The following is a 22,837-nucleotide window of genomic DNA, read 5'->3' on the forward strand; positions in this document are numbered from 1 at the left end:
GGGGAGTCTTTCAAGGGCTCCCCCGAGCTGGGGTGGTGGCTGAAGGCGTGGCAGGCGCCTCATTGTCTGATTACACCCGGCGGCGGGATCATTCAATAACAATGGGCTGCTGACGTGCCCTATTCCTATCATTACCTCCTCACCTGACTATTTTTGAAACTTTAAGATTCCTACAGATTTTTGGTCACAGAATGTCGGCATGTATGGCCTCGTAGATTGAAAAAGCTGTTGCAAACCATGTGAATAGGAAACGACCATCATAGAACGGGACTGAGTAACATTTAACATTGTGCTTTTAGCAAGTGACAGAGGTGGTGTTAAGGCGACCATTTCGCGAAGGAATGGACTATCGAAAAAGGACCAAGAATGTACATAGCTATGCGACGAGTAAAAGCCTTTTACTATGTGAAGTAACTAGCAAGTGGGATAACTCAAGATACAAAATCAGTTTATAAGATTAAAGCTGTAAGTAGTAAACTGATCAAAAAAGTATTTAATTTCAACAGTATAACAATCAATGTATTTCATGTTTAATTCTCTTTATCTAAAACTATATTCTCACATTTTTTCACTGCCTTAAAGACATGACGCTCCGTTTGAAAATGGCCGCCCTATTCGTGGACAGTGAGTCGTGGGCCCAAAGAGTGGCTCCGCCCCCTGAAAGACGTTCTCAATTTCAATGCCCATACGCTACGCCACAGTTCGTTTGTGCGCATGCTTGGTGATCGTACTGTTCGCATTAGGAGGACACGTGTGGAGTAGGAGAACCGGACGGAAGAACAAGCGACATGAGGCCAGGTATCGTTGCAGCGAAGTGGGGGTATATGTGGGTACATGCGTGAGGCGCTGGAACGAAATCGAGTGGCTTGTGGTATAATACCGCGAAGAGGATAACGTCTGGAGATGTGTAATCTTGTAGTTTGACTCGATCGGCTCTTCGCCAAACTCTTGAGGAGCGGGAAGGGTGTTGATTGCAAAGATTAAGGTTACATTTTGTTTCGAAATCCTTTGCATCGTGTGGCAAGGTGTTGGTTGCCCCGTGAGAAGTCGAAGGTAGAGTGTATGCAGTTGCATTTCGTGAGGAAGGCGTCTGAGTAGATTTAGCTATGCTTGTCTGTTATAGTGTGCCTGGCGGGAGTTGGAGGCGCAGTGTTTGGGGTGTGTGCACGCTTTGGATGCTGGGCATGGTGTTGGTGGAGCCCTCGGCCGTGCGTCGGAAGTCCATCCAGGGACGTCACCAGGGCCCTTCAATCCTCAGTTCGGGCCTTTCGTGTTTTAGATCTCCCCCCCCTCCCCCTCCCATTCATCGCCTTTCTGCATTCCTATGACCTTATTATATCGTAAGTTCCACATGAGCGCCTCTGTTTTTGCCAGCTGTACGGCAAGCTCCACCCCCACCTCAAAACATCATGTTGAAATGGCCCCCACCAGCCCTGCCACTTCTTCAGCTGCTCCTGAGGCCAACACTCCCTTCCGCTTCTGTGACTTAGTAAACGTTTTTTTTTATTGTATATGTTTTTACTTAACCACTTGAAATGTAAGAAAACTGCACATTCCAGAAATACAAAACCGTATTGAGTGGCCTTCACGTATGGCCAGGGGAAACTGGGTGTTAGCGGAGTCTGCCAGGTTGGTTGGATGCTCAGTCTTTCGCGGGGGGAGGGGGGAGAGATGTGTGCTGCCTGTGTTGTGGTGGGGGATATGTACTGCCTGCGTTGTGGGGGATATTTTATTTACTTTTTTACATTTGTATAGTGCACAGACAGCCCATGGGCATCGTGGCACTGTTACTTGCAGGGAGCTTAGTTACAGGAAGGAACATTTTACAGGGAAGTACTTTTGACATATTTTGAATTGATAATTTACTTGCATCTAGCTGACTGTATTATTGTGTTATCGGGAGGTGTGGAGTGGTTGCATGGGGACTGTGGTGTTGAACAAGGTGGTTTGTATGGCTCTGCGGAAGGCACTGAGTGAAGCTTCAGCCTGGAGAGTCGTAGGGGGAAGCTAGCGACTCCTGCTCTAGCTCTTTTTACCCTGGTCACGGTGAGCATGTTTGCATAGGGTGTTCTGGTTGGCCTTGTAGATGTGGCGGGGTGAATTCTTTGTGATAAGCATATGTGCTGCCTGTGTTGTGGGGATGGGCGGGATATGTGCCGCCTGTGCGTTGTGGGGTGGGGATGGGGGGGTATGTGCTGCTTGTGCGTTGCGGGCAGGGGGTGGGGATGGGCGGGATATGTGCTGCCTGTGCGTTGCGGGTGGGGATGTTATGTTAAAGGTACTTGTATAGCACACTGTCACCAACGGAATTGGTCCCCAGGTGCTCTGGCGGATCTGTAAATAGAAAGGAGGGCGAGTAGGTTTAGTTGGGAGGAGGCATGCACATTATTGGCAGGAGATTGGGGGGGCATGTGCTGTCTGTGAATTGTGGTCAGCGGATGGGGGAATGCATTGCAGGAGGGCTGAAGGGGGAGAGGTGCGCTTTCTGCATCATGTTGGTGGGGGTTGCGTTGCCTGCGTTTGCAGACAGGGTATGTACTTATATAGCGCACCATCACCAGTGGAATTGGTCCCCGGGCGCTCTGGCGAATCTGTAAATGGAAAGGAGGGCGGGTAGGGTTAGTCGGGAGGAGGCATGTAGGAGAGTGGGGGGATATGTGTTGCGGGCAGGGGTTAGGGGGGATATGTGCTGCCTGCGTTGCTGGAGAGGTTGAAGGGGGGTGGCGGCGCTGTCTGTCGTGTTGGGGGGGATATGCATTGCCTGCTTTGCAGGAGGAGGTTTAAGGGGGGGTGCGATGCACTGCGTCGTCTTGGGGGATATGCACTGCCTGTGTTGCGGGCGGTATTATGCACTCCTTGCATTCTGTTCCTGCCAAAAGCTTGGCCCTGCATGGAGACCGAACATATAGATCAGATGACAGTGGGGAATTGTGCACATAGTGCAGGACTATGATGCATGCAACTCAGCATTTGGAGAGGATGGACCCAAGTTGGACCTGGGAGGGTCGATCGGAGAGGAAAGTAGTCTGCCAAGCCAGGGCCTGACTGGTGATAACCAGGTTATCACGTAGACGGTTGAGCAGGGTGGCATGGCTGACCACATCAAATGCAGAAGAGAGATAAAGTAAGATGTGGACACGGGGTGTTGGGATCAAGGTCTTCACGGATGTTCAGGGGAGCAGTTTCCGTGCTTCTGGCAGCTCTGAAGCCAGACTGATGGTCATGAAGACAAAAACCGATTCCGTGTGAGGATTAAGCTGGGAGATGGTTAGCTTTTCCAGCAGTTTGCCCAGGAAAGGGTGATTGAGCTTGGCCGAGAGTTAGCCGGGCCGGACGGTTCGGTAGAGGGTTTCTTAAGGAGTGTGCACAAGGGAGTGCTTCGGGGGGGGGGGGGGGGGGGGAGACTCCAGTGGTGAAGGAATGGTTGCAGGAGTCAATGTGGTTTTGGGGGAACAGGGATAAACCTGTTTTGACAAGACTTTTGTAGATCTAGACTTGTCTAGAGACCTTAGTGCCAGGGGAAGAGCATGGAGTAGAGGGATGAAGAGGAAGAGAGGACACAATGTCCTGAGTTTTAGAGATGAAATGAGAAGCCAGAGCCATGCAGATGGCCTTGAAGGGGACAGGAGAGGTAGACTGCAGCAGGATTGGCCAGTTCCTTGCAGATTTTAGAGAGTCCGGCCGAGTTGTTAGATGCTTCAGAGACGCAGGCTTGGATGTGAGCTCTCCTAGTGTTGCAGACAGCAGGTATTGCCTTTGGAGCAGGCCAGTTTGTCAGAGGATGTACCAGACACATGCCATTTCCTCTCAGCCACCCTGTACTTGCATTGGAGGGTGACAAGGCTTGAGTCGTACCAGGAGTTGCACTTGGCTTTGGGCTTCAAGCGGATTCTCATTACAGGGGCAAGATCATCAATATAGTAGAGTGGAGCATGGAAAGGGCTGTGTCAGGGTGAGTGTCAGCCGAGGGGGGAGCGAGAAAGTGGCAGCGAAAGCTTCAACTGACACACGTTTCATGGGTCTGATAACTGAGAAAGTGGGTGGCAGTGTTGGAGTTGGCTTGGCCTGGGGGTAGAGAGGGTGAGCTGGGAAGAAATGAGAAGGTGATCACTCCAAGAGAGGAGTGGTGAGAGGCATAGCAAGTGGAAGGTCTGAAGAGATGAGAACATCCAGAGTGTGCCCTGCGGAGTGAGTCGGGCCAGGGGGGAGAGTCGCAGAGGTTGCGAAAAAGTCCAGAGGAAGGACTAGGAGCATCCAGGTGTGGATGTTCAACTCCAAGGAGCAGTTGAGTGGTCTAGACCAGGGGGGAAGAGGAGAGGAAGGAAATCTGACCATGTGGACGATAAATGGTAGCCACAATAGGGGAATGGGTAGGAGAGGGAGCCTACAGAGGAGGCATTCGAAAGAGTAGGCCTGCGTAGGAATGAGAGGCAGTGATCCACTACGGGGAGATCAGGGCTATACCCCCTCCAGATCATTTGCATCTGGGCGCAGAGAGGATCTTACAGTCATCGAGGAGAGTATAAAAGCTTGTGACAGCTGACCATAAACCATGTCTAGGTGAGTCCAAGGATGTTAAGGTGCAGTTCTTCCAGGAGACTGCAGATGTCAGTGGAGTGTTTTGACAGCAGAGCGAGAGTTGGGAGTGGCAAAATGGAGAAGGTTGCAGTCCTTGAAAGACTTCCGGGGAGGGGTACGCCCTGCGGAGTTGTAGTAGAAGCCTCCGGGGGTGGGGGCTGAGGAGGATGGAGAGGGCAAGGTAGCCAAGGAGTAGAAAGTAGGGGGATGCAAGGTAGCTGAAGGGTGTGTGGGGCAGCAGGAGAGGAAAGGAAATTTGAGGTGTGGGAAGCGTCTATCAAAGAGAAGGTTGGCCTGAGGGCCTTGGACCCAGGCGGCACCATTCGGATAAACCTTAATGATGACCTTGGAGGAGTGGAAGGGGGCCAGGAGGGCCTCCCACCGGTTGCCGCCATTCATGTGAGAAGAAAAAGGAGAAGGCACAGAGACCATATGAAGCCCATAGGTCTGGAGAGGGAACGAAAAAAAACTAGTCTGAGGGTTTGCCTGGAGGAGGCGCTGGTATGTCAGTGATAGGGGCGGTCTGAGTTGAGACCAGGAAGTCCCTTTTAAACTTCTTCCTGCCAGATTTAGTGAGTAGAGCAGGATAGTCGATTGAGAAGCAGTTTGAAAAGAGAAATGGAGAGCACCATAGAGTAGGTAGGGGAGAGCAGAGGGGGGGGCACTAGGGGAGGAGCGCAAACAGACAGGAACTCAGATAATGGTAGAAACGTTTGCTAGTTGCCTTCTTTGCTAAGAAGGCAAGACCACATGATGGCACTAATTTTACAAAATAATTTTAAATACCAGAGAAAAACACACCAACGTCTGAGATCCCTGTATAGTGGAAAAAAATTCCTAGGTTTCACACTGCAATTTTAAATACTGGAGAAAGGAACAGATCTAAGTCTGCAGAGCTATGTGGCTGGGTTAACTGGGTACAGTGGAGGCTCTATGCCTGACCCGGGCCCCTCCTACCTTACTTGGTTGCTTCTGGTTGACAGCTGGCAACTGGCTCCCCCTGCTGACTCGTGCAGACACTAGTTGACGCTGCCCTTTGCCTCGGGGCCCTTAGCCACAAGGGCTGCGAGGAGGGAGGGAAAGCAGAGGGAGGATCAACATGTGTGCCAGGCCCAGTCGGGTACACAAGGAGCAAAAAACAAATTTACAGGGCCTAGGAGGGTTGTGGCAAGAGCTCACTCACCTTAGCAACGCCTGGTGCAAGTGTATAAGGCAACCAACCATCTTTGCTCTCTAAATCCTCCTGTTGTAATTCCTCTGTATAATAAGGTCCAGAGAGTAGGAAGATCATTGCCACACAGGCACCCAAATTGTGCAACGTTCCTCCCACCTCAAACAAACTGCTCTAATTTGGGCAACTGCTCAAATGCTTCCCTTTCAAAGCCGTATGCAAGTTAACTTAAGACTTTATTATTTTATTTTTTTTACACCGTCCCAATATTGCTTGCACGTTTTAACTTGGGGTGACCCTGCCTGTGTGTATATGGGGTTCTTGTGTGCCTGGTTGACTGAGGTGTAGTGATTTTATGTACCGAATTGGGTGGGGCAGATTTGGAGATGCATTTGTGGGTGATTGAGAGACTTGAATTTGATTCTTTCTCTGATGGGCAGCCAATGTACAGCTCTGCAGGCAGCTGCGATGTTCTGATCTTGGAATGTTGAGGGGGGGCACGTAAAGCATGGTGAGATGGGTTTACATGCTGCACCTCAAGAGAAGGTTGCATAAAAGTCTCCTTGACATTGGCCCACTATTGGCCATATCTTTACACGCTCCACATATTGTATTTGGCCATGTTCCGGCCACTCCATGTGCAACTTGCTAATGCCAGGGCAAGTAACCATGCACACCTTTGACCATAAGGATTTATCTCTGACCTGCATTTGTACACTTATATCCGTAATACTCATCCTACTGTGCATTTTTATCAATGTACTTATCCTGATATCTATTTAGTGGTCAGTGGAATGATGGTAATGATGCACTGTTACAAAGGTGTACTTCCTTGCACTGTCCATGATCTAATTTGAATTTAGAAATGGTGCTAATTCTGTTTAGCTTAATGTTACTACCATTATGTGTTGAAGTGGTAGTGTGTTTTTTTTTCTTTCTTTTCTTCCCTGGAAGGTATTGTAACCAACTGACATGCCACATTGATCTGGGACACTGCTGGCTCTGGCGTCTGTCCTTAAAGGCAAACGCTACCCATTTTTTAAACTTTGTTTTACAAAAATACCATATTGCCCTACAAAAAGTGGAAAAGCTGCTGCACCCGTAGTCCTGGAAATGTCATAATCTGTCGTTATGGGCATATTTCAATTTAAGATTTGGAGCAGTCTACTTTGACCTTGATTCGTAAGCCTTGCCTAGATGCCCAAGGCCTTATTACGTCGTGAATTCCAGCTCATCCTCTCCATGATTAATACCTTTTCAATTTGACAGTGTGGTTCTGTTCTGCTTCAAGCACAACAAGGAAACATCAGTTACATTTTTATTTAAAAACATGTGTTCTTGTTTGCTAGGATTCAGTCCACGTGGTAGAGGCTTTGGTGACCGCGGAGGAGGCCGAGGCAGAGGTGGATTTGGTGACCGTGGTGGTCGTGGTGGATTTGGGGATCGAGGCGGCTTCCGGGGTGGCAGAGGTAAGTTAAATACAATGGCTGAGAAAATACTTTTTCAAGATTTGGAATTATCGCCATTATTTCTTTGTTATAGCTCCAACTCTCTGCAGATCTGGCGCTTCTCCAAGCAGTGTGGGAGGTAGATCTCAGTTCGGCAGGAGCCTCCCTCTGGAATGGCCTCTCTGCCTCTGACTTAAGCCGGAATCTGCTCAAGTAATTGCTTTTCTCTAATTTCTTCCCCCTTGCCCTCCCCTGCTACAGCTTCTGTCTGCTGTGACTGGTGACCAGGTCCCTTATGAATCTTGCAGGAAACCAGACCCTCCTCCAGTCTACCCCAGTACCTGACCTACTAGCACTGCCTTTCGAGCCCCCTCCCTGACTAGCCTGGGAGATTGGCATACCTCCTGGATCCTGTCCACCCCTTTCTCCACACTTGACGGTGATCCCTGTCATCCCCTTGCTATTGTCCTCCTGTGCTCCCTTTAGCACCTGCCTAACCCTGGGCCCTCCTTTCTCTACCCCTCCCCCAGCTCTTTTTGCTTTTGCACTTGCAGGATCCGAATGTCACAACGCCTAGTAGGATCGTTATTTGTGTTTTTTTTCTTTCCCGTTATACGTTTTGAAAGAAATGGGTTCTGGTTCATCAGTGAGGCTGGTAGGGGGTTGGCTAGCTTTCTTCAGGGGAAAACTGAAGTGATGCATGCATTTTTCAATTGATCATACATGTTGGCATGGTTGTCTTTCAAACTATATATTTTAAAGCTTTTCTGGCATTACACTGTGGCAGGGTGAAACATGCGGGCGGCCGCATATTTTGTACTGTCCGATTGTAGCCTAATTGACGGGGGTAGGGGTGTCGATAAATGACTGGTAATCTATTTGCAAAAAAGTCTTCACTCAGGCTGCTGATTTTCAACATGGAGTGTCGAACAGAACCTTGGCGGTGCTTGTGTGTGCGCGCCTCGGAAGACCTACTAGGGTTGGTGAATCAGATGACATTTTTGGGAGGGGTAGAGGCAGTTAAAGTGAGTGGAATCATTGCAGGTTTTGTTTAAAATTGTACGTGTGATATATGCATAGCGAATCCCATTATGCACAAGTTGCATAACACCACTTGGATAATGCAACTAATGAGACTTTGTTCTTTAAATTTAGCTTGTCCACTAAAGTGGGATGGCCGGGGACCAACGTATGTTTTACTGCAGTGGTCTTCAAACTTTTTTGGCCAGGGCCCCCCTGAGCAAAATTTGGGCAGGTCGGGACCCCCCAGAAATGCCAAATGGACAGTATATATTGCGCGCCGTCACCTGCTCCCATCAAAGTCGCTGGGCTCCCTCATCCCACTCCTACCCAGTCGCTGGTCTCTCCCCACCCCATCACACACCCAGGGCTCTCCCCACTCTGCTCCCATCACTATCCCATGGTTCCCGCCCATTGTGCTCCCACCATAGTCCCTCGGTTCCCCCATCCCGTTCCCAACGCAGTCTGAGGGCCAGTGGCGGCTGGTGAATCTTTTTTAAGTGGAGGGGAGGTTCGGGGGGGGTTCCCCCTGTGAATTTTTTTTTAAATAATAGGTTAAAATGTTGCATTGTAGAGCATACTTTTAACAAAAAATGGGTAAATAGCCAAACAGTTTGCAATTGTTGCTGGGAGTCCAGGGGGCAGGCATTGATATTTTATTTCTATCACGCTCGTACACAAGTGTTTCAGAGCGTGACAAGGCAAGGGAGGGGAACAGAGGAGAATAAAACAGCGATCTTACTAGGCCCAGTGACATTGAGAACGCGCAAGTGTGAGGGGAAAAGTGCATGGAAGGGGGGAGAAGTGGAAAGTGCGAAGCAGAGGAGAAACAGATAAATAACAATAAATAAATAATAAAGGAAACAAACAGTGGTAGTGCAGCCAGCAATTTGCAAGTGCTACGTTTAAGGCAGCAGACAGGGTAGGTCTGATAAGTGCAGGAAGAAAGATGGTTCTCCTCAAGTTTTAGAGTGGCAGGGCGCTGTTCCAGAGGGAGGCCCCAGCCGAAGACGGAGATCTACCCCCAGCTCGTTTCTTTGATAAACGACTGACCCCGAGGGAGTTGGAGGTAGAGGAGTGAAGAGCTCGAGAGGGGAGGTATTTGCGGAGGAATAGCTGAAGGTATTTTGGACCCAGGCCCCAGAAAGCCTTGTGGACAAGGCAGAGGGTTTTGAATGATAGATGTCCGGTAAAAAGATACCATCCCTGTCCCCTGGGCCCCACTGGTCCTAACACAATGAACATGATTATGTGTATATGCAAGGCGCTGCACATTCATACAGCAATCACTCTATCATTCACATGAGCATCCATCACCATACACTCACAACGCATCCATACACCTGTTTAAATAAAAACAATGAACATAAACGTACCTTCTGCATTGGCCTGTGTGTGGGTGCTGAAACGGCCTGCTCCAGCTGCTCTGTCCGTATGTGCGAGGAGGCGCAGGAGCTCCCCCTCGGACATACAGACATGCAGTGCCCCAGCCAGCATTTCCAATGAGCTATGCAATGCTGGCGAAGCAAAACGCCCCAGCACTTGCATGGCTCAGTGAGCATGTGCGGCTGGGGAACTAAACTGTCAAAGGGAAACAGTGTTTCCCTTTGACAGTTCAGCCAGCCCAGGAGCACTACATTAGCTGGATAAAGCAGCTGAGGGAGTGCTCACTTTTTCACTGGGCTGGCTCCTTGGCTCCACCATAATGGGTGAGGGGCCACTGGGTGGGCGCCTCTTGCCATTATGGATGAGCCGCCAGGCTCGGACAGGCCTATAGGGCAATGCCTGTACCAAAAATGTAAAATGCTAGTTTGGGCCAATCAAAATGGGCCACCATTTTGGCCAATGTGGACCATTTTGATGAGTTACTTAACTATGCAGTTAGTAATGTTGACCATTGTTGCTGAATATATCATAATTTACTTACATTTTAACACAAAGCACCCCTTTGGGTACTATTGAAACAGTGAGCTTCATAACTACTCTGGCGGTAGCTGTGCCGGTAAAACCGGCACGACTGCCACTGGAGTTGCATCCGGGTCTGGCACCCGCGAATGGGCAATTACTAGGTCATGCCGAGTTAGGCGGACATGATAATTGCCCTTTCGAAGGTGCCGGTAGATCCCCATTCGAGCCCCATATGGCTCAAATGGGAATGGGGAGCTCGGAAACACCGGCACCGTTAATAACGGTGCCGGTGCATCCGACGAGCTGAGGTCAGACCTGGGGGGGGGGGCTGTCAAGCACCCACGAGCACAACTTACTATGGCGGAACGGTAGCAATGGTGCCGGTAGCTTACCAGCACCGTTGTTACTGGTCCGCCATAGTAGTAATGAGGCCCAGTCTGTGACTAAAGGAATGAATATCCATTTACAACTGTGGGCCACTTTTTCATTGTTGCCTGAGACAGTTTCATGCTTCAGCCCGCCCATGTGGGCCACCCCTGCCCATTTCTTTCAATCTAAAAAAAAAAAAAAAAATCTTTTTTTTCATGCTGAGCTCTCAGGGCCCCCCTGGGATGCACCCGCGGACCCCTAGGGGGTCGCGACCCACAGTTTGAATACCACTGTTTTACTGTAAGACTGCCGACCATAATGTACAAAGATGCCTTTATTACATTTCATACTAGCAAACTGACAGTTTGGGGAAACAATGTCATTATTTTGGGGTTCTCTTGCCCCACTTCGTGGGTCCCCTAAACGTTGTTTTCTTTTGGCTGGCTTCCCTAGTTTTATTTTTGTGAGCCGAGGTTTTTTTATCTGGAGGGCAGAGGTACTTTTCAAGCACTCGCATTGGTCCTGTTCATCTTAAAGTATGCAGACGCGTAGGCTCGTGTGTTCCTCTTTCCCCCTGCTACACCATACTAGTATCACTTTTTACTGCATTAGTAGCACAGTTCCCCTACATTGTAATCGTCTTTTATATAGCACCTTTTACCAATACTAGTCTCAATGAGCTTGTGTTGGGTACACCCTTGGGGACCGCAGAGCATTGGAAATTTGCATAGAGGTTTAGAATGTATGTGTGCATATGGCCAAGATTAGGTATTTGTTGGGCTGGCTAGTCTCCAGTGTGCAACCTGAGTGATTAAGCATGTGGGTGGGTGCTGAAGGAGGTCACGATTGTGTACCAGTGCAGGAGACTCGTCATGTGTCCAGCTAAACTGGAATTATGTTGTAGGTTGTCGCTGTATTCCAATGGCAGGTGTGTTAAGGCAAGTCTGAGGGGGGAGTAGGCACAAAAGTGCCTAGCTAGAGCGAGTTTTCATAGGTCATAGCTGCATTCTAATGTGCATGGATGGATAGATGTGCATGCGACAGATGGCCAATGGTGTTTTAAAAAAAAATGTTTTATATGTACCTGAAGCTTATCTTTAATGTAACTGTCATTGGATCATCTGAGTGGGCAAAAAGCCAGCTACCATTTGTAATCTCTGCACGCTTTGTAGGCTGCCCTCAAAGTGCATGCAGGCTACTATGGTATCAAGTGTATAAGATTCTGACTTCGTGATGAACATACCCATACCCATAGCTTTAGGCTCGAAGGGTGGGCTTGCATTACATGCTGTCTTATCGAAGTGCTAAGTATGTGCTAGTCTTTGAAAATTCAAATGCAGTGCATGTTACTTACCCAGTTTGGTCCCAGTGCAGCACACTAGTTGGCCTATGTGTGCAGTCTGTGTGCAATGTCTGTCGTCCCCACCCCTCCAAAGACATCAAGTGCAACGGTGATTCTCATAGCAGGAACCATCTGTGCACAATCCAATTCCTATCCCCCAACTGTCCATCCAGGTGCAACACATTTCCTGTCCCTCACGAAAGCCCTGTAGGCATAGTACATTTCCTACCCCCAACAGTCCATCTAAGTCTAACACCTTTCCTATCCCTCGGATGGCCGCTGAAAACCTGTGTGCCTGCCTGTTGTGATTGATGGGCTGGTTTAGCCATCCACTGCGTTGAAGATTATGTAGTTAGTTGGGAGGCCATGCCTCTTGATCACTCTTCTGAACTCTTGAGCATGCTGGTGTAGCTGGGCTGCTTGTGAAAATTCCAGGCTTCACCTTTGGTTATTTAGTCCTCGTGTCTTCTACTGGTGGAATAATTTGGCTGGCCAATTTCCTTTGCTACTCTACCATCGTCCTAGCTGATTCGACTTACTGCACTATGGATGAGATGTTTACCTGTCATCTGCAGTGCTCTCTTCCCTACGAAATCCTCCTGGTATAAGCTCTTCGATATAGCAGATTTCCAGACCTGGACGAGTGGTGGGTGTCTGCACTCTGCCTCAGCTCAGTTTTGTGCCGTCCTGAGCTTCCTCCTGCCATTTGCCCATGTTTTGAGACTGTCCTCTTGCTGCTGGTTGAGTTCCCAATACCACGTGTGCTACTAAACCCTTGTTCTGGTTCGTCACTCGTCCTGGTGCTGTTCTCGTTGCTGCGTCTGCCATGTGGATCATTTCAGCTGGTTCTTGGCAGCTGAGAATTCAACTCATTTGTCTTGGGGGTGGGGGATGCAGGGTGGGAGGACCGGTGGTCTGGGGGATTGAGGGGGGTTCTACAAATGCTAGCCATTCCTAAATTAGGAAGCTATTGGTTTTGTGGTTCTGTGCTGTCTCCCATGCTCTGTGATTACTTGTTCCAGGATCCTGGTGGGGCTTGAGGTTTTGTATTGACTGGCACTAACCATGTGCTCTATACCCAGTTCTTCCTGGCCTGCTGGTTCTCGAACTCTGGCTGGTACTCTCTTGGGGTGAGAGGTCAGCTCTCCTCATGCTACCTTTGGCTGGTTGTTGGCTCAATCTGCTGCACCTGTCGTCAGTCTTCATTTTCTCCGTAGCCAAGGAGCGCCCATGTGTTTTTCCAATAGGGAAAGTTGGGACTTTAAAGTGACTGGTAATATTACTTGCCATACTGCCTTTTTTCTGTTCCTTGAACTTATTTTTGAGAGCAAAGGCCAGAAATGCAAAACGTAATTCTTTGCAACATTTTGTAATGCATCGCTGCAGCTTCCTGTCTTCCTATTTCTATCTACTAATGCATTGTGTGAGGGATGAATGGCTGTAGTAACCCTTGGGGAGACTACACAATCCTTGTCCTCTTGGCATTAGGTAACCCACCTTTTGGTATAGGCATTAATACAAAAGTTGATAGTGTGACTGAGCAGCCATTCCCCCCCCCCCACCCCCTCACCCGGCACTCTGTTCCAGCAGCAGCAAAGAAGTACAGCCAGTCATGGAAGGTGGTCCAGTGGAGTTTCTCTGGGTTAGTTGGTCCCCGTAACCCAGGGGGAAGAAGTCATCCCTACCGGGGCTTCTCTTGTCGATCAGAAAAGTTTCAGCACAGCAGCAGGGCTTCACCGGGTTAATTCAAAGATCCAGGAGGCTACAGCAAGCTTTGTTCATGGTTTCTTCATCGGGTTATTCTTCCCAGTAGTCAAGTCGACTCTGCCTCTAGTCCCAAAACCCTTGTCTCTTAAGCATGTTTCTCCCATCTCATGCACAGCCTAGCTGTCACGGGACTGGGTGCATTTAGGCATCCCTAAAGACAAAGGATGAATTTCGGTAACCTCCCTCACTTCCTGCCCTTCCAGACAGACTGGAGCCAGAGGCGGGTTTCAGTACTGTAGCCCGCCAAAGGCAAAACTAACAAAGGGCTCGAACCTGGCTTGGCGCGCAGAGTAAAACCCAAGAAAGACCTCCCAGACAGAAAATGGTGGAAAGACTGGGGCCATTTTAACAAAATGGTCACACCTGGGTGCTATACTACAGCTGAGGATTCAGCCTGCGGTTGAAAAGTACAATAGTAGGAAAATCAAACCATCTCCACCAGCCATTTAAAGTAGTGAGGGTAACATAAACCTTTTTAAATGATTAGGTAGGATAAGGGGCTTTTAAGTACCCCCCACTCCCTCACAGCACTCCACATATGCTGGTGTGTGCTGCACCTACAAAGAGAAAAGGAAGTGACGTCAATTTAACTTTTTACTATTACTGTAGTTCACACAAGAAAAGGTATTTTAAACCTTACGAGAAATCTAAACGATTTCTGACACTACACTGAAGGTGCAGTGTCACCATAAAAAAAGTAGATGCCTATGGAATTTGTTAGACTCCAAAAATAAAGCAAATTTATAATCCAAATCAGGACAAAATACAGTGAGGAGAAAGGGCTCACTCACTTCAGGGCTAAATTAAAAAGTCCTAAAGTCCAGCAAAAGAGCTGGGGGAATCTCGAAAGTTGAAGGGATTTGGCACAGAAACGAGTATTCTCCCTAACGTTCCTAAGAACGCAGACTGCATTTAATCTGAACACATTAAACTATGCGCTTTAGCAATATATTGTATGGTATACACTTTTTTTGGGGGGACTAACCTTACTTGGTACCCAGCAACACCCCCCTTCGAGTAAAGCTTAACTGCTTTGCCACTCTGTAATTAATTCTCACTCATCGAATATAGAGAACAAATCCACCCATGGAAGTGCCAAGCTGCTGGGGAGAAATCCAACCTTTTTGTAAAACTTTTTTTTATTTTTTTATAACTGCATTTGATGGCCCATATGCTGCTGGTTTTTCTTTCTCCCAAGCTTGACAGTCTGGCTCAGTTTTTGCGCTCTGCCTTAAGGTTTGACCCCTCTGCTTTCGGTACTCCAAAGGTGCACCCTAAAATGTGGCTAGGCGGTTGGTCCCCTTTTATTTTTTTTTTTACCAGTTTGACCTGGTGGAATCTATTTTAGCTGTCGTCCCTTTTGCCTTTCCACTTCAATGTAACTAACATGGATTTGGTCTTTTTACCTGGAAGACCGGAGGGGTCAAATGACCCTTGTTCCTGTCTGAGAGGAAGTGGCATTCTTGGGCCACTGGATGCCTGTATCCAAGCATTGGGGACTGGAGTCAGCATGCACAGCTTACTGACCTAGACCTATTGTGAATTCATTCCTGTGGTAAACCCTTCCAGGTGGCACGGACATGCTTGGAGGGATGGTCTCGATTGGGTGCTGTGTTGGCCCGCTGCCTCACGAGGGGAATAAAAGCAAGGCTCCCCTTAATCTACTGCTGAAACTCAGTACTTTTTAAAAATGTATATTTTTTTTCCCCGTTCTGGTCCTGTGCCTTGTCCGTCTCTGCACAGGTGGACCCAAGGTCGTATATCAGCCCAATGCCTGCATCATTGTGCTCAAGGACTGAGGCAAGCCCGGCAAAGCTTTACTTGAATGGTATTGATCACCATTCTAATAAAGCCGCTGCCTTGTCGACAACACCGGGCATATGCCTGTTTGATTCCATGCCTCCGCCCGCATCTTGATACTCCAATGAATCCTGCTCCAGGCAGTCGGCAGACGATGCATGCCGACTTCTAGGACCTGAAGTTTATTTCCCATGTCGGTCCGTGGCAGCCTGAAAGTGTTGCACCAGTGTGAGTATATGCCCATCCCGTGTCACAATTACATTGTCGGTGCCTACTGACCACCCTTGCCATTCAACGATCCAACTTTGCACTTCTCCCCTGGTCGTGGCATCACCCATGATGCCTTCTTGTGTTCTAGAGGACCTCACATTGATAACCTGCCCAGAAGAGACATGTACATAATCAGTGCCATGTATAGGCAATGCTAGGCGGGCACGCTTCATGACACACACATCTCGGCCCAATGCTCTGTTATGCAGACCAATGACACCTACAAAGAAATGAACATCTGCGGGAGCATACTAACAAAGCCACATGCACCTTGCTGTCCAGGCGGACTCCTTACTATGCTTGTCAGCTATTACAGTAGATTATTCTAAGATTAAACTTGCACTCTGCAGTCCCTTCATGGCTGCAAAAACCTTGGCTCCAGTTGCGCCCGACGCCACCTCTCGGGGCGACCCACCAGTCTTCCTCAATCAACAGATTAGCTCTACCATGCATGCCGCAACAAACTCAGCAATGGCTCAACCACCTGCATTAGGCCAATTCCAGGCCTTACCGCTAATGCCCACAGGTTGCCCAAGGTGCACCACTCAATTAGCTCAGGTAGGAGCTGTGCCACTAATCGCGACACGTCAATCACCATAGGGGCACTATTAAACCATGCCATGGTGCCACAAACCTGCTTCTGCCCTAACCCTTCGCTGGGCTTCTCCCCTTGTGATCAGAACTGCTGCCTTACTAGCACCTCTTCCCATATATGCTCCTTACACAAACCTACGGACCCTATAGTGAAAGGGAGCATTGATTAATTCAAGGTCCATACTAGTTCTCTCACTGGACATCTCTGACCTCATCACCTCTAATAATGCTAGCTATCTCTGAATCGAGGCTGCACTCTGCATCTGACCTAGCCATAGCTGCCGCACCCCCAAATATGCCATCTACTGGAAAGACTGATCTGACACTAGAGGTGCTAGGTACGCCCTTATAGCCTGAGATTCCCTCCCTATTGGAGAAATCTCAGTAACTTTACCATCCCAGTAGGAGAACTTCTGACCACCAATGAAACCCTCCCAGTAACTATTCATTTAGTCTATTGTGCACTAGGCCCACCACTCCTAAGAGGCTATCGTGCGACTTCTGTCCATTCCAAATCTTCCACGAACATTCTCATGGCTGACCTCAACTTGGTCTTTATCGATGAGGCCGATATGAACGATTTATCCATAGCCAGCTCCATTAAGGTGCTAGGCTTGACACAGCGTATCCTTAGCCCCACGCACTCCAAAGGCCGTATTCTGGACTAGCTACTGAACTGCTAATTTAGTCGCCTCCAATCTGTCCTGCTTTTCGTCTGATCACATCTTTCAATATACCAGCGTCAAATCCTGTCCCAACTTTGGCTACGCCCTCCCCCCCCCTACACTAACTCGGAGCCCCTGCAATATACCCACTACCCGTATTTTGCCTCTGATGGATGGGCTCACAACTTCAGACACTTGTAAGTGACCGTGCCACTCTGGTAGATATTTATAATCAACTTACCTGGGCTATCACTACTGTGGCTCCCCTTTCACAACGTAAAGCCAAACCCATATTGCATTTTAATTCCTGGTTCTCTGCGGACAGCAAAGCCCTCCGTGCGTAAAAACAAGAGGCTGAAACTAATTGCAGGAACCACCATTCTAATAAAGCCCACTTCACTTCTTCAGCGAAGGCTTACAAGCAGGTAAGGCAAAAAGAAACCTCACCTACAATACAAGAATTGCAGACAAACTCCCGAGAGCTTTTTGCAATATTACAGGAGTTGGAATCTCCTGCGCCCCTGCAACCAACTGCACCAAAGACACCACTTGGTGCACCAACATCCAGAATGCCTGCTAGATAAGATTGCTTAGCTCCAGAAGAAGATTGTATTGAGAAAAGACTCCCTTGCTTCTGTGCCCCCAGCCCCTTTGCAAAACTTATCTCAAACTTTAAATCTCTCTAAAACTGAGGTCCTCCAGATCATCAAAGGACTCAACCTTCCTGGTGCCAAGGGGATATCTGCCCTGCTACGTTCTTCAAGGCATGTGCTGAAGTGCTTGCACCCTTCATCTTCTCCCCCCTTTATTAATGCCTTGTTTCCCTCTGGCTCAGTACCAGCCAACCTTAAGGACACATGGGTCAACACCTTGCTAAATCCCCACAGTCCTCATCAAAATCTTGATATTGCGGCATACTGCCAGATCCAGTCATGTGTCGATCTAACAACCTCCTAGGTCTTCACCAGTCTTGCTTTCCATCAGGCGATGACACACAAACTGCATTTAAAAAAAAGTGCCCCTTCTCCTTTTGTTGGACCTGTTGCCATTGGCCTCTAGGACCACCAAATCATGTCAACACCTCTGCTCGGCAGCTCATTTCCCAGCTGAAGTGATTGCCTGGAACTCCTCCTTTCTGACCAACCGATCCAAGAATTTTCTCAGCCACTGCCTCGGGGCCCCTCCATCACCTGCAGTATCCCCAAAGGCTCTTGCATCTCACCTACCCTGTACAATATCTCTACCAAGCCCCTATTCAACCTGACCTGGTCATATCCTACACAAACTATACACCACAACTCCTGCCGCTCACAGGTGACTACTCTACTAACTGTAGTACGCTGCATCAGTCTAACAAACCATCCAGGCCTGTATGACCTCCCACATGCTATGCCTTAATGACATTAAGACTAAAATTCTTTTGGTCGACCTCGCAAACCCTACTCTGTAAACTTGACCTAGCCTACAAATCTTTCGTCAAGACCTTGGGTGTCTACCTAGATTCCACTCTTAGGCAGGTCAACATCATTGCATCTTCGGCTGCATACACTGCCAAGTTGATTAGTGCCTGCAGACCCTTTCTTTCTACCGATCGCTGCCTCACCGTTGCCTGTCTGCTCCAGCCTGGATTATTGCAACTCCTTATTTGCGGGCACCTCCACTCGAAACATTAGCAAACTGCAGGTCATACAGGATAAGGCTTTTAGGGTTACATTGAACATCCCAGACGAGAGCAGATCTCAGCTGCCAGAAGTGCACACTGGCTTCCATTTCAAGAGCGTGTTTCACCACACTAGCCATCGGCCTCAAATGCCCATCGATCACTGACCCCTCCCCCCCAGTACCTCTTGCAAAAGTGCAGTTACCCGGGTCATTGCCACTAAGAATTTGTACGCCATACCACTGGAACTAATTATGCGATCAATGTTCACCCAGGACGCAACCTTTGAGGCACTGTGACAGGTTAAGCAATGTAACCAACGTCTTGATGTCTCTGGGTTTAAAGCACTTTATAAATGAAAAATAAATGGAAGGCCGGCCTGCTCGAAAGGACTGACTGTGTACTCTTGGATCCTTCACTTCAAAGAATCAGACAACGAAGGTCTGCCTCTCCAGTACGACCATAAGAAACCCACTGACGGTCCCGTTCCGGTGGGGAGAATTGAGTTGCTGTTCCTGCTTGAGGCCGTGTCTTACTGAAACTCCCAAATGCGTTTGCATTTCTAGATCCAGAAGCTGGTACCCCTTTGCTGCCAGGACTCCAAAAGACACTCCATGCCAAAATGACCGGACTCTTCGCCCCATGACATCAGACAAGTGCATTGGTTTCATCTCCCCTTCTAAGAAGCTTCAGTAGCCTTAACTTCCTTTGTTTTGCAACCGCACTGCCAACTCTCAGCCTGGTCATTCCGTTGCTGGCATCTCTGGCGTGTGAACACGTTTCTTTGATCTTTTTCTTTTTTGGGGTCTCTCCAAGCAGTGTCCATCAGAAGCAGAGTCCAGTGCCAGAGGATGACATGGGAACCCTACATTGACTACCGCTGACCACATTAGGCTCTGTATTCTCAACTTGGAATTATCAAATCTTCATGGTACTTCGTTTCCCGAGGGACTCTCCTGCACATGTGTTTTTGTTGTAATTAAAGCTGGTTGCCAAACCATATGCGCAGACGCCGCTTCTGGAAACCACCTACTGTTTTTTTGCTCCCAGGGTATTGCTATCATGACTCTCTGGGGTTGCTGGAGAGCCCCTTCATTTTGGAACCTCCTTGCTGGGTACTTTCCCAGAAGGGACATTTTCCTGCTGGTGACTCCCCCCCCCCCCCCCCCCCCCCCCCCCCAAAGCCACACTAGACCAAGAAACACTCTGCATTGGGGGGGGGGGGGTGTATGGTGGCTACGAAGACTAATCGTGGTAATTTTGACCTGAAAAGAGTGCATAATATGTTAACATGTTGCAGGGAGGAGTGGTAAGGCGGGCCATTTAAAGAAGCCAAGTCTTAACTAACAAAACTAGCACCACTAAAAATGTTAGAAAACCACCTGGAACCAGGAACATTCTATTGCTTACCTGCTGCTCCATTTTCTCATCTAGGAAATACTTTACTGAAAGCAAACAGTCCCTCGAACTCTTACTCACCTGATGCATTGTGGCATCTTTTGATTTACAAAGTTTACCTCGAAGTGTAGTTTTTCGCTTTGCTTTTATTATATATATATATATATATATATATATATATATATATATATATATATATATATATATATATATATATATATATATATATATGCTTGTTCTAGTGTTAAGATATTTTCTCACGGAGTATAAACAAAGTGTCTATTGTACCAGTTAACCACCCCACTTGAACTGTTCGTTTCATGACTACAATCTGGTGTCTGGTGAGCTTGAGGGACTCATTGAATCTGTGCCGACCCTGACTTGCAAGGAAAATCTCTCTAAAACATGTCTCCTTTGTTTAAGCACCTACATCTTTTTTCAATTGACTTTGCTGTTTTAGGTGGCTTTCGATCCCCTGAAGGTGGCTTCAGGCGTGGGGGACCGCCTAGAGGAGGCAGAGGAGGGCGAGGTGGCCGAGGTGGTTTTGGAGCCGGAAGGAAAGTGACAGTTGAACCTCACAGACATGAAGGTGAGAAGAAAATGTTTGAACTGCGGCCCCTCGCGTGCTCTAGGGTTGATAGTTTTTCCAGTGTCTTTACTGAGCATAGTCCGCATGTCACGCTAGACATGGTTCTTTTGGAAACCCAGATTCCAGTTGTTCTCTGAAGCGATCTTGTTGACATGTTGAGCCATATGAACGTGGAAGAATTTAACATTTAGCTTGCTTGTTTAAGCATAACAAAGGGTGATGGCTGACCCTCCAGACCATTGTTATTCACCAGCCAAGCCATTAAAGGGGGAAGACTATGCAAATCAGGCTTGGTCCCACCCCCTAAAAGGGCAGTCCAACCAGAACTGCTTGATCACATCCCTTCTGGGGTGGGTTCAAGAGGAGCATGGATCCCCTTTTGCACTGGTGGCCTCTTAGAAAGAGCCTAATGTTGGGTTTTTCGTTATAAACTATGGTGCAACATACATATGGGATACTGAGAAGAATTATTTACTACACCCGTTGTTCACATATGGGCCTAGGGGTACATGAAAGGGCACTGCCCTCTTGTTTTCATTGGCTTGTTTTCGACATTTGATTTTTGCATTTGTAGAGCGCACATAACAAACTAAATCTTATATTGGCGCAGATGGTATCGGCAGAGGTAGATGAAATTACTAAATATAGGGTCCCCACATGAGGGGGGGGGGCATCTACCTGAAGTTTTCAGTGCTGACGAAATTGCAGAACCTAACTCATGGTTCTAAGCTGTAGTGGTAAAGAGTTCCACAGCTTGGGGCCAAAGACAGCAAATCTATCACCTCAATGTATAGGTTGAATGGGGGATGATCAAAAGATGCACATGGTCCCCATGAAACTCTGCACTGCCAGGTTAGAACTTGGCTAAGCTTCAGTAAGCTGCCCGAAGGAGGGGCGGGTGGGCGCGCGGAATTGTTGGTTTAGGATGGAGTGCTAGTGCTGGAGATTCGATGTGTGCCCAGCTGAGGAATTTAATCGATGGTCGCTGTATACTAATATCAAGTGTTTTAGGTATCTCTGGTTTAGGTGTGGATGCCTATGCAAGCTGCTACACCGGAATTGCATACCCACATCTGAATTCTAGAGCATATGGATGGGTGGCCGTGACTGCGGCCTGTGTCCAGACGTGGTGCAAGGTATACATACCTGTAACTGGGATGGAGTTCGTTTTTGTAGGTCCCTTGGATTGGAATGGCTCGCCAGTTGTGGTCTCCTCAGATTGAAAGTCTGAGCAGTTGGGGGGAGGGGGTACCTGGAGGGACTGGGAAGTGATTGACATTGTCTGGGGGTGGAGGGTGATATTTGTGTCACTGCCAGCACCTGTGGATAGGTGTAGTGTTAGGTTTGGGCTAGTGTTTGTGTGTATCGAAAGTATAAAGTGCAAGAGTGTCAAGAGGGGGAAGGGAAAAGACAGGATTTGAGGGCCTTTCTGAATGCCAAGTGATTGTCAATGTTGTGGATGTGCAGGGGCAGAGTTCCAGATCGGCGCTTGGCTGGAGAAGGAGGATCCGCCCAGTCTGGTGGAGTTGTAGTGTGGGGCAACTAGCAGAGGTGCTGTGCCAGATCAGGGTCCTTTTAGGGGTGGTAGTGAGCGATTTTTGTCTTTGAGGAATTCCTGGCTGGTGTTGTGGATGGCACAGTGAGTGATGCACATGGCTTTAAAGGTAGTGTCGACCAATAGGGAGCCAATGAACAATGACGGACTCTTGGTGCACGGCTGATGTGCAGCATTTTGGATTCTTTGCAGTTTCCTTAGCTGAAAGGCTGGTGCGCCTAGTTAAAGGTAGTTTGCATAGTATAGGTGGGAGAGGATGATCGAGATGATAGTTTGGGTGAGATAATGGAAGATACATCGTAGGTGGAAGAAACGGGTTCTGGATACAGTTTGTGTTGGGAGAGGGATAAATCTGTGTCCACCGTGCAACCAAGTTTTTTCAGAGGTGGAGGTTTCTGGGGGAGACCTAGGGATTGAGGCCAGGGAATTGGTTGGAGCGCGGTTTTCCTTTACCAAGGATTGAGGATGAGGTGGTTGGTAGTCATCCGGTAGTCCATATCCGAGAGGCTTGATGACCGAACTGGATGGTTGGAGCCTGGCGTTTTGGGGGTGTTAAGGATGATCTGGGTATCTGCCTAGTTGTAGCAGGTGAGATTGTGGCAGTGGACGAGTGCTGGGAGTGGTTTCAGATGTGAAGCAGTGGGGAATGGGGATGCTCCTCGTGGGACCCCTTTTGGTACTAGTTGTAAAGTAGAGGTGTAAG

At 48.3% G+C, this 22,837-nt stretch overlaps 1 protein-coding gene across 1 annotated transcript in view; it reads left to right on the forward strand.

The window, feature by feature from the left end:
- Positions 1 to 661: 661 nt before the first annotated feature.
- The window catches only part of FBL (fibrillarin), an 80,286-nt gene continuing 58,110 nt past the window's right edge, over positions 662 to 22,837 (forward strand). The window contains exons 1-3 of the mRNA XM_069604967.1: positions 662 to 798; positions 7,099 to 7,218; positions 20,451 to 20,579. Of these exons, the coding sequence (XP_069461068.1) occupies positions 789 to 798; positions 7,099 to 7,218; positions 20,451 to 20,579 (259 nt within the window). The 5' untranslated portion in view covers positions 662 to 788. The remainder of the gene's footprint in view (positions 799 to 7,098; positions 7,219 to 20,450; positions 20,580 to 22,837) is intronic.

The sequence above is a fragment of the Ambystoma mexicanum genome, chromosome 1p (assembly GCF_040938575.1).
Source record: "Ambystoma mexicanum isolate Mex_15411 chromosome 1p, UKY_AmexF1_1, whole genome shotgun sequence".
NCBI classification, from domain to species: Eukaryota; Metazoa; Chordata; class Amphibia; order Caudata; family Ambystomatidae; genus Ambystoma; species Ambystoma mexicanum.